Source organism: Haplochromis burtoni, unplaced genomic scaffold (assembly GCF_018398535.1).
Source record: "Haplochromis burtoni strain Fernald_Lab_line unplaced genomic scaffold, NCSU_Asbu1 Contig_515, whole genome shotgun sequence".
Classification (NCBI taxonomy): Eukaryota; Metazoa; Chordata; class Actinopteri; order Cichliformes; family Cichlidae; genus Haplochromis; species Haplochromis burtoni.
In genome coordinates, this window is record NW_024582876.1 from 39,711 (window position 1) to 58,414 (window position 18,704).

The following is an 18,704-nucleotide window of genomic DNA, read 5'->3' on the forward strand; positions in this document are numbered from 1 at the left end:
TTGGGCATCTTTCTTGGCCCTCGGACAATAATTCTGAAAGCTAAAGAACCAAACCTGACAGGCAAAAATAAAAAAATTAAATTTTGGAGCCCATTTTCAATAAAAGTCAACTTGCGCATCTATAAGTGCTTAAAACAAACAGAATTAACCATCTTTATAAGTGATTATTCAGTGTGATCAAGGAATCTGTAAAGCATTTACAAATGTTTGTTATGGAACAATTAAAGAATGAATTCATTCTAGCTGTCATATATAGTGACTCAGTGAAAATACCCATAGTGCTTTATGGCATGATTAAGTAATCCAATAGTTCAGGTTGTTTTGAAGTAGAATGGAAGTTCAATCAAAACAGCTCCCATGTGCCACCACAGTTATTCCATTTCAAAAGGTTTAATTTCTATTCTCTCTGATCTACACTCCATTAAGTTCAACTTAACTGAATGTAATTAAATCGGTCATGTATCCCAGTCACAATCACAATATTATTGTCTTTTTTGTTCTTGGTTACTCAAACCTTGTATTTTGAAGGTCAGGAAGGGCTCAGGAACAAACAGGCTTTGTTGATAATTAAAGACAATCTATGAATAGCAATACCCCCGAGATTATGGGGGGATGCTTTGGATACAACAGCGTGAAGCGATAAAGCATCATGGGCTTTAAAGATGTAAATCTACAGAGAATGTTTAAAGACCGTAAATCTGTGATGCCTAAATGACCAATTAGTGCTTCTTGCATCCCACTTCTTTTTAAGAAAGATTATCAAGTTCATTCAAAGGCAGAACCAAACTACCTTGATAACCTTGAAATCCTTCAAACTGCCATGCAAAAAAAAAAAAAAAAAGGGGGGGGGGATGTAGCACGCTGCAATTAGTTTGTGGAAACTTGTGTGTTTAATGCATAAAAATCTATTGTAAGTGCAGTGAGGATTTGTTGCTATCCTCACTAGCCTGCAGTTGATTTTTTTGTGATGTATAATATTCACATTTTACAAATAAACAAAGCAGTCCTGCTGTTGTCTAGGAAATTACTGCTCTCCCTTCCTGTTGGAAAATGAATTTGTCCAAGCAAGATTCAAATTAAGACAAATGACAGCTACATGTTAGTGTAGTAATTGACGTATGCTATATGCACCAAATTACTGGGGCACCTATAACTCACACCTAAAGCCATAGAAATCCATCCCATGAAGCTCCCAGCTTACAGTTTTTGTGCTGATATTAATCTCAGAGAAGGAACTCCCTGTACTGTGGTTACTGAGTCAACAGAGCATTGGTGACTTTTACATTAGATGTCTCAGCATTTGGTGACCCTGCTCTGTAACTTTACTTGGGCCAGGTCACCACTAGCCGGATAAATTTGAAAACGGTGTTTTCATTTTCAGCCGTTTTCACAGAGTTGTGCATCCAAATTGAAACGTCCGAAAACGCTTACTGCGCATGCGTGAAACGCAAGACGATTCAAACTACCTCATTTCTGTCTGCCATTTATTTACTTTCCATCTCTTTGAAACATCGCAGCAAAATGTAGAGGAAAAGCACCGAGTTTTTTAAATGGACTAACAATGAGGTGGAGTTGTTGCTGCGAGTAACACAAAAGTACAAAGTTGCAAAAGCGAGTGAGAATTAAAGAAATTGAAGAAAAGTTATCTGGAGCATGTACAAACTGATATTAATCATTGATAGATTGAGAGCAAACAAAACAACTGCTGTGTAATGCCCTCCGCTATCTTAGTTTAATTGGTCACATGACTGCATCACATGACTAAAATGTGTCATCGTTTTCAAAAAGGCTCCGGGTTCACTGTCCACACTGCAATGCGAAAACGGCATTGTCAAATGTAACCGCTTTGTAGAGCGTTTTCAGAACGCTGCATTTTCCTTGACCAAAAACGGCGTCTCTTTGTGGACAGAAGGCCAAAACGAAGAGAAAAAGACGCGCTTTCAAACAAAAACATTAGTGTGGACATGGCCTTGGTCTGCCACTTCATGGCTGAATTTCTATGGTTCATAAACATGTTCACTTTGCAATGATATCACATTTTATCGTGGAGTATTTCAAGTATAAAAGAAATTTGACAAATCATGCTTTTTAGAACAGGTCACTCTCTTTTACAAATATTTGTGAAGGCAGACTGCATGGCTCGGTGCTAGATTTTATACACTTTTATTTTATTTTACAATTATGAGGTGTGGCCCAAACTTTTTTCCACATGCTTTTTGGTAGCACTGCCAACGTTAACCACACTCAGCAAACAAATTTGCCTTTAAAATGTCAATCACCATGCAGACTTGAAAACATGATCTGTTGATTAATCAACTGATGATTAATTTTAAATAGCTTCTAAATACACACAAGACATTTGCATTAAAATGTTATTAACCTGGAACAGTGGTTTCAGTTTTACACAGTACAAAGGGGAGTCAATTTTTTTTCCTCCTGTTTAATCATTGAATAAATGAACTTGCACCTTTGAATGATAAGTGTAAAAAAATGCGATGCTGATGAATGACTCTAGTAAGTCACTAGTTACCCATTGTAAATTTACCTATGAGAAAGTTAAATTTTTTACGCAATGATGGCTTGACAGTGTCAAAAGAATCAATATTACTTCCTGTAATTTATTTAGCCTGTAAAGGAAGTTGAGGTTATCAGAGCAAATTATGCAAGCTGGTTATAAAATCCCATACATATATAATTTAGTTTAATCAAAGTTAGGAGATCCTTGTAAACAAGGCCAGAAATTGATCTTAATGAATTTAATATATGTGTGCTTGAATGTACTAAAGATATTTAATTAATTAAAAAAAAAATCTAAAAGGACAAGAGTGAATCTTAGGGCTACTGGTAATCAAGCAGAGCATTCCCAGAGTTGCCAGCGGTACTGAATCTGTTAACAATGTTGTGTGACTGCTTAATGAGCCTGTCACAAAATTATGACCCTGACCTTACTTATCAAACAAAGCATGGATTCAGTGATGCTTTGTGGTACACAGCTCAAGGTCAGAGAGATGTGAGCCAACTCCGGCCTTCTTAATTTTCTATACAGATTAACTACTGAATTCCCAGCAGCGCAGCGCTATTTGATCAAATACTGGGAAAAAATATGAGATGCTGTATTTGCACAGAAGTGCAGACATCAAGCAAATTACATCTAACAATGGATGTCTCTTTGTGGCTAGAGAGCTGTAACTGTGCTGACAAATCTCCCCATGAAACCCTTTAATTGACATGATGGATATGTTTATTTCCTGATTACAATGAGATTCTGTCTGGCTGAGCTTATTTATGTATCCATTTGACTGTTTAATGGCATTTGCATTTGAAGCAAATTAATTTCCTATCAAGCAAGCAGGAGCCTTTTGTAAAATATATACATATGAATGGATGTGTGGCAAGTGATTTTTGACAAACAGAAGGTGCAACAGGGATTAGAAATAAATTAAAAATCTGTAACCCATATTGTTTGTTTTTTTTTTCTATTTCCTAATCTGACTTGAAAACAACAAGTGCTGGTCCCAAAACAAATGAGTATTTTTCAAAGTCCTTTTTTAACAGTAACATTTTTGATGTGACTTGCTAGGAATATGAAGGTAAAAGTGGTTAACTCATCTGTATTTCTTGGCTCAACTGCATGCGACAGTTACTGATCCCGGATTAGAAGGGATCAAAGTCAAATGTCAGTAAACCCATTCCTTGTGAACTTATTCCCTTGCTTCATCCATAGCATCCACTTTTCAAAACTACAAAGGTGACAAGCTGGCAGGGGGTCAAGAGAGGTTCTTCACAATAAACTCTCTGCAGATAGAGAAAAAAATAGCAAAACCCAAACCCATAAAAAACCCTTTGCTTTACAGTAGATTTTTAAAATCATAACAGTTTGTGAGTTTCTCATAATTCAATAGCAAGCCAAAGCAATTGTAAACAACAGCAGCACATCCGCCAGCAAACCCTGTTAATTTGGTCATTGAATTTCCACCAATGACAGACCCCTTGTTTTTATCCACTCCAATTTTAAAATTGGTCCCATTATTTAGAGCAGCCCACAAATGACCAACCAAAAATAAAGCTGCAACAGAAGCATAGACTGCGGTCAGATGCCAGATGTGAAATACAATTTATAGCTACACATACTCATCCTTCAGAGACACAACAAGTCAATTGCCACTGACTCCCAAAAGCAATACTGTAGTAACCATTTGCATATTTGCTGGTTTCTACACAACAGATGCTGAAAAGTCTTTCTGCCACAAAGCATTTAGAAATCAAGTCAGGTAAAAGGCTGCATAAAGAGTGACGGTCTTTAAGTGGATGTAACTAGCAGCATACTGTCTTAGTTGGTGGGTGTGGTTTTTTTTTTTACCACAAATGGTAAATGGTAAATGGTCTGTATTTATATAGCGCTTTACTAGTCCCTAAGGACCCCAAAGCGCTTTACTTATCCAGTCATCCACCCATTCACACACACATTCACACACTGGTACAAGCTATGTACCAGTTTAATATCACATAATAAATGAATCAAATAATAAATCACACTAAAACATTCTGGAGAAGGCAGCACCACAGACCACGAGGATAAATAATTTGGCAATCCCACTTGAAGTTAAAGTGTTTGAAATTTTCACCACTAAAGTCAGTAGATTCCAGTGAACTGAGTTTTGTTTTATTATCCCTCACTATTCAAGTGCCTAATCCCAGCTATGGTGGCTGCTATCTTTACATTTACATTAGCTATTAATCCCTAACCCATCAGCCTTTATTTAATTTGGAAGAGGCTGTAAACCTGTGTGAACGGAGTCCAATATGGCTCAGTGCCATACTGAGGCAGGTTGTTCATCATATGCTGAACTAACAGTAGCGCACTGTTTTTGCCGCTGTTAACTACTGTTAGCCTCTGTTAGCTTCTATTCACTGGCATAAGCGAAATGTTTTTATAAGTGTATTTATTGCTTCTGGTCTTTGATGCTGAGTAAATAAAGATGTAATAGCTCATATGTGACATATTAATTAACCATTGTGCAATATAATACTAATAATTATTTGAGGGCGCCTTTCAGAAACCCAAGGTCACCTTACAAAAAACAAAATTAATAAAAGGAACAGTAGTCATAAAATACATAAAATAAGTTAAAATTGCAAAACAGAGCTTAATATCAAACTGTTCGCCGCAGGGAAAGTATGGTTTTTACAATACTCATGCATAACATTAGCTAGCATAAGGTTAGCGTATAACCAATGTTGTTTAGCTGGCTCTTGTTAGTTATCCGGATATGGGAGGGTCACATTTCTAATCTGATGACATAAAAGTAATTGTAAACATATTGAGAATAAATGTGCATGTTTGTGCACGTTTTTGTGTGACTTTTGTTCAGGAGATGAGGCATGAGGTGAGAAGTGGACACTTTTCCCTCTCATGAGTCTGAAGGTGCAGCCACAATATTAAATGGTTTTCTGGCTCTAATATAAACAGCATCTTGGTAGGTTCACTACTTCCAAGCTATTAGACACAATATCCACTTTAATAATAATAATAATAATAATAATAATAATAATAATAATAATAATAATAATACATTTTATTTAAGAAACCGCCTTTCAAAACACTCAAGGACACTGTACACAAGCAATAACAACAACAAACATAACCATTTACAAAATAATAAGGATAAAACGTTGAGCAAATAAATAAAATAAATTAAAGTAGCAGGATGGAAAAATTAATGTGGAATAGGCTAATGTGAATAGGTGAGTTTTGAGTCTGGGCTTAAAAAGAGGGAGGAAAGTGTTCAGAAAACAGTGTGTGTGAGACTAATGAGGTTTTAGTCTCGTGAGGAGCGAGATACTAAGAGCTGGTGTTAAAGATTTGATGTGATTTTTGTGTTACCTCAATAAAAAAAAATTTCTAATGGGTCTTGAATGTGATACTAAACTATAGTTTTGCCTCATCCTGGAATCTACAATGTATCCAGATATCCCTTGCATGAACACTGGAGGAACTTTTTTTTAAAAATTTGTTTGAATGACTTCTACACCTAAACGAATGCTCAGAGGAGCCTAACTCCATGCACTTCACCACTTTAAATAGCTGTGGAAATAAAACAGCGCACCAACTAGTAGGGGTTGGAAAGGCTAAATGATATGACTCCAAGAGGCAGCAACATTTAAGCACCTGCTCCAGTGCTCTATCCTTTATAACCCTCTGCCTTTGCAAATGTGTTTTATTCCAGCGCTGTGTCTCATTACACAAGAACAGCACTACCAGCTGAGTGAGGCAGATGTTCCATTGTGGAGCACAGCAACTCCTCAAGTGGCTAGCATCCATCTGAATGCCTGTGTTACAGCTGGCAGGCACAGCTGATGCAGGACAATCCATCTCCATGAAGAGAACAGGTCTAAAGTGATAAAGACAGCATATGGGAAGGTTTTAGCAAAAGAGAATATGGCTATGGTCAGTTCCTGCTGCCATTTTTCAAAGAAGGACATAAATGTTGATGGGCAGCAGGAAAGACTTCAAGACTGAGGGCTGTGACGTTATTGACATCACTGACACAGTGGGGAAATAAAATCAGTTTACCAGCACTGAAATTCAAACAAGGAAGATGAGTTGCCCTGTATCTTTGCAGCTAAAGCTGCTAATCGAAGCAGCGATGCAGAGAGAGCGAGAGAGGAAGAGTATGGTGGCGTAGGTCCAGTCGGTCTGTGCTTTTGGCTTTTGTGGTAGGTAATAAATGCCAGCGGACAGCAGATGCTGTAGGGAGAGCAGAGATCTATCGCTGCAGCCTACAGCCAAGTTCACCGTGCCATGTTGTTGTGACTTGTCCTCTCTCAAACCTTTTCTCAGCACCCTCTGATGCTATGTTACACAATATAAAACCAGCCAATCTTTAAAAGTCCCTTGGAGATTTATCAGAAGAACCAAAGAGTCATGACTCCTTTTGGCTTTTAAAAATGTAATCTCTCCAAGAAATGAAATACAAAGAACAAATAGGAAGGAAAGAATGCCTATATACTGACAGAATACAATGCATTATAACGAGTACTAGTAAAAGTGTACATTTGTTCTTGTCTGTTCAATCAACATTTAATTTGTTTCACTGAAGCTCACCATTACTCTACATCAGCATTTGTAATCATCAAGCTTTTACTGTCCAGATGTAAGCCTTCCTGCTCCAGCCAAACTCACTTCACTAATCACCATACAGAAAAATAAAAATAAACCCTCTCTGGGCTTGTTAACATACTAGAGACAATAGGTCAGAGCTGTCATTGCATGAAATAGCAGAAAAATGTAGTTGGCTGTGTCCATGACAGGCTGATTGATTCAAAAACAGTATGGCAATCTGTTGTGTAACTGACACCAGTTCAGTCAGGTTCACTGTGGACTGTCAGAGCCACGAGCAGCTGAAGCATGGTCCCAGAGATCCACTGTCAAAGATGTGTTTCATAAACAGCTGGGTGACAGTTTGGTGCTATTGGGAGTTTGAATCATCACTTACAGGATGACCTCCAACCCTCCAGGATGGCTGGAAATGGGCAAAAAAAAATCTTGCTGGAGCCGTCACCTCCGAGTGATGCGAATGGGTTGATGTGACAAAGATGCACACAAGCGCCTAAAGGGTTACACAGATGCTCACACCAAGTGACGTAATACTGAACTCTGACATCTTTAGATCACTTTTCAAAGTCACTTTTGGGTTTGCTGTCTCAGCATCAGCTTTGACTGATGCTCTAAGACAACAGCTGCAAGAAACTGTGTTTTTTATTCATTCAAACATTTTACATTTAGAATGGCTTCAGCACAGAAAACCGACCTTTGAGGCCAGTGTCATTGAGATGGTCTTGAAAATGACTCTTTTCTTCTTCCTCTCTTGCCATCTCTTCAGATTTGATTGGCCCACTAAAAGCTTGCTTTTGAACTATGATTAGCTAATTTTAAACATAATGCCAAAATCAACCCACTTAATTTCTTCTTGTTTACAAAACACGACTAATTAAAGTCATTAACAAGGGTCCTGAAGGATCCTTGAGAACGAATAGTGGAGTGGGTAAACCTCTTAGCCTTTGTCACACACAGAATATGTACAAATAAAGGAATGGTTAATCAATTATGGCCCTTAAGCAGATTTACATGACATTATATTTGAGATGATTTTAAAATGTGTGTCAGGAGTTACAAAATAGTGATTGCAATTGTGTCTGTGAAATTAATTTCAAATGATCAGCTCTGAGTATATCCAATCCAGCAGCAAAGCAGTAAACTGCTTCATATGCAAGTACAATGATGTGAAAAGAGATGTTTTTGCCTTAAAACTAGTATAGAGTACACAAAGTATACTCTGTGATCAAGTGGATTGTAGAGCAACCTTCTCAACAATTTGAAGAATGGTTTTCTGTAGGACTTCACATCATTGCGGAGGAACTGGCACGTTGTTTCAGAAGCGTTGTTTCAGTTCATTGAGGTTCGTAGGTTTGCATTTATGCACAGCTCTCTGCACACTATTACAACACCTGATTCTACTGTGCCTGACAGTTGCTGGGAGGTGTTTTTGTTGATTAATGCCAGACCTCTCCATTTTGGTCTCATCTCACATTTTTTCCAAAAATCTCTGATTTGTTTTGATGCAAGCATGCAAAATGAAGCCATGCAGTCATGTTCTTTTTAGAAAGAAGCTTTCTACCCTTCCAAATGAACCATACTTGTTTAGTCTTTTCTTATGGTACTGTTATAAACTTTAACAATTAACATGCTAATTGATCCCAAACAGAATGGTTTGATCTTTGTGTGAATTTGCTGGCTAGCGCACTCCTGTGCAAATTGTTTGCTTTGCAGTGCATTGTTTTAACATCTCAGGTGGCCACACTTTCTGATGACGAGTTAGTGAAGTTCTTGTGATTATCAACACATGGCTATTACTTACCCTCTAAGGTTCTATGGAGGCAGTAAGTGTATACTTAAGTCCAAACTGCCCTGTGAAAACTCTTTTTTTTAAACAGACTGCAGATCTGTTACTAACACAGCTTTAAGGCTTAGTGATGTCTATGAAAAGATTGAATGTTTAATGCTGTTAATGACTTTTTAAGACATGTTCCACATCAAATGACAAAAAAGAAAAATAGATAAAGCCATGCATTATAATATCCCACGTAAGCATATCCGTTTTATTGCATACACTATCTTAGTTGTAAGTACATAAGACTATGTTTCCTTCACTGTGTACTTGTCTTTTAAAGTTCATTTCACATGCAGCATCTGTTTTTATGTTTATTAAAGCTTCAAAGGTCTCAACAGTTTTGTCATTTTAAATAAACCTGAAAAAAAAAAGTAATTCATTACGCCTTGCTGCTTTCAGGATTCAAAGAGAAAGAAATTGATTTTCATTATTTGACATTGCTGTTTTATATTCAGAGCAAACTTTTTCAAAGTTCTAATTGATTTCTACACATCGAGTTCACTTATTAATAAAAACACTTTTTGGCCATTTTATGGATGGATTATTTAAAATTAAGCCTTCTTCAAAGACTCATGCTAGATATTTTAGTCCCATTTCTCTTCCATTACATTTATATGGAAGAGAATTTTACATTTTATTTTATACCAAAAAACAACCTGGCTACATGTACATTTTTACTAGAGACACACTGATTAACCAGCCAGGGTCTGGAATTAGCTTATTTCTAGTGTGCTTTTGACAAAAAAGTTTACTTTTGCTCATATATGCTATAAGATATAGTTGTTAGAAAGACAATAAGAACTGGCAAAAAATTTGAAAAAACACTTAGAAAAAACAAACCAAGATATTGTATCAGCCAACTGAAATTAGCACATATCAAATTAAAAAAAAACAACTCTTTCCAGCTTTTTCTAGGTTTTGAACTGTCTTAATTAAACTGCTTATGTAGAACTGTATCTTTTTATATGCATTGTTTCATTTCATCTCTGCTGTAATTTCACCTGTAAGAAATGTAACACCTTACAGGTGATGCGTGTGTCTGAGTGTGTGAATTCAAGAATAAATACGTGTCTATCTTCAACAAAATCTCAATTTTGTGCCTTGTAGAGAGCAGACAAGACAGAGATTTACTGTGTGCTGAGGGAAAGCTGACGCCAGGTGTTGAGGACAACTGGGAACAGAGATCTGTGGTCTGTTTGAGGAGGGCTGACAAAACCTCACTTACCGGAAATAGGAACTGAGTCACTGGGAAAACTGAGGTTGTCCTCAGCTATCCAGGAGAAGCTCCAGTATCCTTTAGGAATCCCAGGAGCAGTCCTACCATTCAGTGGCTCACCTGCAAAAATAGCAAATCCTCATTTTACTTTCAGAGTACATGCTGCAAAGAATGACTATGTTAAGAAATTCAGTAAAATACAGTTCATTGCTTTGTTTATTTAATTTCTGGCACTGATTTAGCATCCACGTTGCACTCCCTTTTTTTATTAGTCCAGCTTAGTCATAAGTCTGCTTCCTCCATTAAAATTTGTAAACGCTGTATGATCTTGCCTTTTTAAACTAAAAAGTATTTTGATGAACCGTTTGTACAGGCTGAGTCTTTTTTTTTCAGACAAGCTGAAAAGGAAAGTGAAAGTCTTATAGTTGAATCACCAACTATTACTGGAGTTTCTGCAGCAATAATAAAGTACACTGAGGCATTTCACTAAATAAATAGCCATTGTAAACTTCACCACTTTTATGTCAACAAAGCATCTGCAGTTTTGGTACAGAGTGAACTGGAGTGATAGTATGAAAGTCCAAGGAGCCATATGAATTGGTTATTGGATATCAATAGACTGCATAATTACCTGTAGGCAGATTTGTCTAATTTTGTTTGACTCTGTTTTCACCTTCTAAACTCAAAGACTAATTATTGCAAGATCGAATAGAAGCATGATACTGTAAAGTAGATGCAAAAACTTTCTCTCCCACTTTATGTACCCCCTATCTTCCAACGATGCCATCACACTCACGTACGCTCTCCCTCTTTCACTTTGTCCTTAGTCCATGGATAATTACTACAAAGTCACAGACCAATACACTGCTGCCTAAAAAGGAGACCCCTGCATAAATCCTGCAGTCATTTCAAATGAGCCTTAAAGAGCGATTGATTGTATATGCTGACTTTCATTGCACTAAACAGTTTACAGTTGGCTTCAGCCAAAATGAGACCAGGATAATATTAAACATGTTTTCTTACTCAGAAAGATTTCTACTAACATTTAAAGCAGACTGCATTAATATGACTATTGTTTAGATTTTTTGAAGGTCTTCACCAATAACACATATATTTCACCATGTAAGGTCTTAAACATAAATGTTTTTAACTCTTTTTCAGCCATTCTACTGCAGATTTGCAGGTATCCTTGGGATCATCGTGCTGTTGCATGAAACAGTTTCAGCCAAGCTTTATTCAACACAACTGAAGTCAGGGACTTGTCCCAAAATTGCTTGCCACTAAAGCTATATGCTTTGGGAAACTGCAGTGATGAGTGGTAAACTATAAAGTACCTCTGTATTTGGCTGCAGTTCACCCTTAATTCTGACTAGTCAACACACCTCTGCTACAGAGAACAATTACTGTAAGTTTAGTAGCTGCCACCACTATGCTTCATTGCAAGGACAATGATCAGAGATGATTTACAGACTGTTGTTCACACTACACAGTGTTCAGAATTTTGATCAGAGATGTCAATATCTTTCTCATCAGAACATAAAGTTGCTGTCATTGTGGGCTCAATGTTGTTTTAGCATTTATTGGTTCATTCCATGTGAGTTTTTATTTGCTTTTTACTCAAAAGTGTCTTCTATCTAGCCACGTAACAGAGGCCTGATAATTGACGTGATGCTTAAGTGATCCTTCTAGCATGACTCCCCACTGTGCAGAGGACTTCTGAAGTATGGGTTTATCGCTCAAAACTATATGAATATACCTTAAAACATGAAATGGAAATGATTATTGCTGAACTTTCAACAACAACAACTTTTCAAAAATCAATATACAGTAACAATTGTACTGCAAGAAGGCAACAATTTATTTCCAGTGGAGCTCAAGTTAATTTTCACTTGCAAACATGCCCTGTGTTTATTCTTTATTGCAGTCAGCATGTAGAACCACGACTCATTCTAGTCCATTTAATGAAAAGGGATTTTCTCTTTCAAAAGATTGTGCAACTGTGCATGGAACACCCGTGTCCAGTCACATAACTCAGCTGCTATAATGCCTTACCTATGCTTTATGAGCAGTAGATGTTGGTTTTTTTCCCTCCTCGCTGTGTCCTTTGATTACATGCCTCTGCTTCCAGCTTAACCGCAAACAATTCAGCAGGTGCTGACTTCCGCAATTCTGTTTTTCTTTCTTTTTATCATCCACAGAGCCACCAAAGATGCATAATTTCCCTTTTTCCCCTTCTTGTAACACTATTCCTAGGCTATATATCATCTTTTTCCTCTATGCATGTAGTCTTTGCCCTTTTGTCAAAGCAAGTCCTTGGTTGTACTTCTAAGCGCGAAGACATTTCTGCTCTCAATAAATTCACCCTCGCTATCGTCATATTGACTGTCGATTGATTTTTGTTTCCAGAGCTAACTAGTTAAGTAGCTACAGTAGCATCATGGTATAGATGGAATGAAGTAACAGGGATACTGATATAATATAATAAACACTGGCTGTAATATAAAGTCAGTTCTAAAATGATCTTTTGGCCAAATTGTTATTGAGATCTACACAGACATGAAGAACAAATGTGCATGCTTTCTAAACAATGTTCAATTAATCAATTAATTTTTCTACCAGCAAAGCTCAGAAATGTTCTTTTACAGCTGAAGGCTCTGTGAAATAAAACCTCATACATAAGAAATAAGGGGTCAGAATACATTTTGAACTCACTGTAAATGAACAGAGTCATACTCTCAATTTCCAACAGAATGTCATTAAGTAAAAAAAAAAAAAAAAAAAAAAGAGAGCTTGCTGAAGCATTCTGAAAGTTTCATACGTTAGTCAGAACAAGGGTACAACTGTATGTCTGGCAGCTGAGTGAGTCTATGCTCTTTTTATGATTTTTTGTACATCTTTAAATAATATATCAGTTTTATAAATCTGTTTGGTCCATTTCAATTAAAATAAATTAAAATGACTGTAACAATACTATTACAAATTCCCAGAGAAAATTATTTTTGTAACCCACAAAATCAGGTGCATAACAAACACATGAACTGCTGTGCACACAGTTGGAGAAAAGAACAGAGAAGAGAGATCTCAGCTCAGTGAGCAATCCAACTCTATCCCACCCACACTCTAAAATCCTTTAAATGCTTAGTGGATTTATCAATGAGGCTTGACTCAAGCTGTCAGTGAGACATGCCTATGCATAAACATACATCTCGCTTAGTTGTGTACACCCATGTTATTTCTTTTACTATTAAAATTGCAAATATCCAGAACCACAACTTTTGTTTTAATGAGATTAAAGTGGGGATTCTGAAATACATTAAAAATCCATTAATGATGGGGAACTAAAACATAGTAGAGAAACATATGGAACAGCAAACTGTTTTGAGTGAACAGTTCTGTACATGAGGTATGTGGCGCTTGTGGCCTTTGTTTCAGAGGAGTGCACGGGTCCATAAAGGCAGCCAATTACCCATGAAAAGTGGAAGCAGGATAAGCATACAGACAGTAGATATTTGGCTCAGCCAGACCTGCAAATTGGTGTGGCCTTCACTAAAATCATCATGGTTGTGAAATGTTTGCACTCAGAAAAAATTGACAATTCCAATACGTCAGTCACACAAGGTTTTAGAGGGCTAATGTGGTCTTTGGGCGTAGTGGCAGTGCTGCTGGTGGTTCAGTCAAGTGTGATTAGTGAAACTATGTCTTAATCATCCCAAGTTTCAATGCAATTGTCCAAATGTTTGGTAATTAGGAACTTCTACAATCTTCTTGTTCTTTCAGCTGCTCACTTTAGAGGCCGTCCTATGCCTAGCATCCTCCTCTGTCACACAAACCCCCTTCTTCTTTTACTACATACAAGAAGAGACCATTTAAACATTAAACACTAAAATTGTGTAGCTCTCTGCTTCTCACCGCTATAGCAAAGTTAGTTTGAACAGTGAAGGCTATTATCCAGCCAGCAGGCACTGAAGACACATAAATCAGACACACCCCTTCCACATACCAATTAAAACATTCCTCCACAGATTATTAATAAGCAGAAAGTTCATGTTGCCAACTTTTTTTTGCACTGGCGATCAAGCCACTTCTTTTTTTCTCCACATCAGAATATAAGAATATAGAATTTTAATACTCTGAAATAAGTTGCGTAAAGGATTTTATGCCTATCTTTTAACTGCAAAACAAAAACCAAAGCAGTTAAACTCCTGGCCATGGAAGATCTTGTCTAAAGAAGATCAAGCTAAACAAAGACATATCTAAACGTAATGCAAAACAGCTGGAGTATGAAGCACTAACAGCTAATTGAAAGGGAAATGAGAAAGCCACCCTTCTACCTTGTTGGAATTTCATGCTCTTTGGCCTTCTGCATCACAATTGTCCTCATCTTTTTGCCCATTAATTAAAGATTTACCTAGGGATACATACATTACTGCCTAAATAAATCGATTACCTGTCCAGCCCAGTGACGCGTCATTAAATGTTCGTCAAAGTCTGCCAACACCACATCAGGCAGCTGAGGCCTGGAATTGGCTGCTCTCCCTGCTACAAAAGACCACATTGATTTCCATCAGAGGAGCCCTCATGTCCACTAAGCACTCTGACTTTCATTAAGACCTTCACCGAATTCCACACACGTTTCTCGCCAATCCCAAAACGCTGTGTGTGTATACACAGTCATTCACAGACCTCTACCAACAGAGGCAAGGCAAATACTACATCCCTAATTAAACTGTCTTTAAACAGGAGTATGGCGACACTTAATTATTCTCAAATGTTTCAGCTACATTAATACAGGTGTCATGTTTTCCTAAGGCTTAAGTCTCATTCTAACAACGAGCGACAAAGGTTAAACAGGGTTAAAAAAGGAGAGACAGCTAAGTGTTCTTGTGAAAATGCCACCCACCCTGCTTGCTGTAAGCTTTAAGTGGGAGATGAGTTGTTTCTAAGAGGCTTTTTGCATTTGTCATAAGATGCTGGTACATTAATATGTTTTTGCATAAACCCTGTCTTGTAAACAAGCAAGGATTTTGGTTCAACTGTTTGATCCAGCTTATTAACTTAAAGTGCTGCCCATGAAACCGACCCTTAAGACCTCCAAAAATGCAACCTCTTCTCTGGAGAGAGATCCAATCTAAATCAACTCACTTCTCCCTCTCGTCAGCTATTACTGAAAGCCAAACAGCAGCATGAATTATTACCTGCAGAGCAGAAATGACTGACATAATGACAGGCAAATCTTATAATTAAGATTTGCCTAACTGCATTTGAAACTGAGCAGTTTAACAGATTTTTCTTAGTCTAGCTGACTGAGATCATGTGACTACAGAAATATCAAAGGTTATCTCCATTAAAAACTTGCTTTGTTCGTGTAACAAATTTAGCATTGAGCTGAGACGCTTTCACAATATGTGACGAGATACTAGCAATGCCAGACACCAAACACTGATGTACCATCAGAGGGATGCCTTCTGATGAAGATGCTCCACTCACTTGACATGTATACCGTGAATTGCGAGTAAGGTAAAGCACTGTTTTGTCTCTCAACGTGAACTTTAAAAGATTTTATCAAAGAAATGGATCACAAGCCTTCAGTGTGAAACCATTATCCCAGGGATTAAAGAGCTTCTCAATGACAATGAAGGTGTCAACTGGGCTTCCCTGATGCTCATTAAAGAAAGTGATTTTGCTGTTGTACACTGAGCCCCTTTTTTTCTTTTGAAGCTTTGCTACACTAGTCAAACATACAGCAACACCTCTGAACAGGCAGCCCAGTATTCACAAATAATGCATGAAAATGGTTTGTTCAGTCACAGAGTGGTATCTGAAGTTGGAGAAAAAGTTCTCCCCTCTCATTTGCTATGCTGGAACAGTTTGTGGCCATGAGATGAGTAATTTAATGATGAAAAGCACAAGTTTAATTATATAGACCTCTTTCCTTTATGCACATTTTACTGTACATGTAGCATTTTGCATTGAAGAAGTAAAAAAAATGCCAGCTGTTGATTTTCAACATCAATTTGAGACATCTGGTGACACTCAGAGACATCTCAACCTTATTCTGAGAATGATTTCTTTCACACATCCCACGAGGGCTTTTCTTCTTTGTTGGTATAGCTCAAGTAGTGAGTAAATATGCCAATGTGAGGAGATGTTCCAGTGCATTAATAATTGTTTAGAACAGAAGCTTCTAAGAGAAATGTTAATGACATTATCCTGTGTGCATGGCAGAATTTGTAAAACAACATTAGGTTTAATATTGTAGTTTAGCCTGCTAATTTGGCTGCTCATAAGCACCGCAGCACAGTGGTGCAGTGGCTAGCACCTGATGATGGGTTATCCTTTATTTTACTTTATTATTCATAAAAATTCAGTGTCATTTATATCTGCCATTCTAATTTTCATTTTTTTATGTAACAAGGCAGATTTAACAGGGTTATAATTTCAAGAACAACTTGATCAAAATGTGAACATAATTTTCATTTATCAGGGCATGGAGAGAAAAGATAAACAGAAATTCTAAAGCTTACTTCTCAAAACCCAAAAAAGCAGATAAAAGATTTTTTTTCCTACAGTTACATCCGAGGCACTAAAACACTACAGCCATTGTACCTAAACAGGCGAATGTGAACTCAGTGGACTTAACGGGATAGCTTGCTTGAGCATAATTAAATGTACCGAGGGAGGTTGCTGCAGAGGCAACATTTGTTCTGCTGACAGACAACTTTTCAAATCAGATCTCATTTTATTCTTAAGGCTGAAGCCAATTTCTGCTGCCACAATGGATACTGAAGCTACGGGCATCCTTTCAACCAGAGTTTGATAGCTGGGATGTTGTCTCGAGGAAGCAATCAGAAATTACCAAAAGTTTCCAAATGTGAGAGTTTCTGATTCTGCAAGCACTAGCGTCCTTAGTCCTTCTGCATGAGGAGGCTAGTGCACTTCTGACCATGTGGTGGTCACAGATGGGCTCTAAGACCTTGTCAACATAGTTGCAGTATTGATAGTAGGCATAAAAAATAAAAATAATCAAAACTGCCTTTTATTTAGCTCAGACTGATAGCTGTTTCCTCCTCAGAGTACTCTTCTCCCACAGTCCAAACCCAAGTCCGTTAGGTTTACTGGTAATGATAAACTGGACACAGGTGGAGAAGTGTGAGTGCGAGATTGTATGTCTCTCGGTGTTAGCCCTGGGATACCACCTGCACCATGGGAAGCATGATATTGCACTGGTTAGCATTGTTCCCTCACAGCAAGACCGGAACCTTCATGTATATCACTGTGCCTCCCTGTGCTGCCTCCCACAGCCCAAAGGCATTAGGTTAATGGATAAAGGCCTTAGTTGAAGGTAGATAAAGTGCATAAAATACTGTATGATTGCATGGTGATTTGTGCCTTGTGGTTTTTGTAGCACTTTGAGTGGTAAATAAGACTAGAAAAACACTATACAAGTGCCAGTCCATTTCCATGTCCAGCATGTAACCTGCCTCTCACATCGTTCCAGCTCCAGCCTGTATAATACCTTTGAGTGTTTTACCATGATGTCAGGGTTCCTATTTTGTTACATCATCAAAGCACCCAGAAAGCAAGATCTGAGTTGTTCTTATTGAGTGACACATTGATTAGTTTGTGGCTTCTCTCTTGCAGACAACTAACATGTTGAGCTGTATGATTATAATGAAATTGCTAGTTTGGTATTTCGTGTGCATATGAATCATTCATCAAAGAGCAGGTTTCAAAGCCCACTCTGAACAAGATGTGATTATCATAAAGCAGAAATTACTGTAGTTTCCCATGGATTGCACTGACTGAGCTGATTACCACTTTGTAGGGCACAAGATCAGAGACCCTCGAGAAAAAACAATATAAAGTTAAAATTAGCACAGGACGTGGAAATTTTTACTTTTAGCTAGTGCTTTATGCACACTGAAGTACTTTAACAGAACAAGAGAACAATGCACAGTGCTCTCCTGTTGTATCTGAGCTAGCCCACAGTGGCTCTCATTCTTCACTACAAAGGGTTTTCAGCAAATCTCCCAGCAGCCAAATGTAGGGATGAACTATGTAAAAAACACAGGCTGACACACAAACACAGCCACAAACAAAATATGGTAAACTGAAATATGTTCTACATATTCTCCCTAACCGTTAACATGTACGGAGACAACTCTCTTTTCCTCTCTGTGAAGAAGTCTGCTACTGCAAACAGTTGACAGGCAATGTTTTAAATGTAAAACTACATTAAATAATAGTCACAGTCACCAATCAGTGTTAAACATTTATCGTAGTAATGAATCCTTCTGATCGTAACAAAAATATCACATCTTTATCTCATTAACCTCTTAAGCTGAAAATGGCCTTTGTGGGGGATACAGGTAAATATGTAGTTAAGGCAACAAGTCTGTGTTAACCTTACTTAACAACTGTTTAGAGCCACACAATTAATCAAATTTTAATCACGATCACACTTTGGTACTACGGATGAGGATTAGGGCCACTGGAAAAAAAACTGTGCATGTCTTTTTTTTTTGTTCCTTTTCCAA

The 18,704-nt window shown here is 37.5% G+C and overlaps 1 protein-coding gene across 3 annotated transcripts in view; it reads right to left on the minus strand.

The window, feature by feature from the left end:
- The window catches only part of LOC102314140 (ALK receptor tyrosine kinase), a 182,417-nt gene that overhangs the window by 23,583 nt on the left and 140,130 nt on the right, over positions 1 to 18,704 (minus strand). For all 3 annotated transcript variants that reach the window (XM_005947229.2, XM_005947228.2, XM_042214087.1), the window contains exon 2: positions 10,177 to 10,287. In XM_005947229.2, coding sequence (XP_005947291.2) covers positions 10,177 to 10,287 — 111 coding nt within the window. The remainder of the gene's footprint in view (positions 1 to 10,176; positions 10,288 to 18,704) is intronic.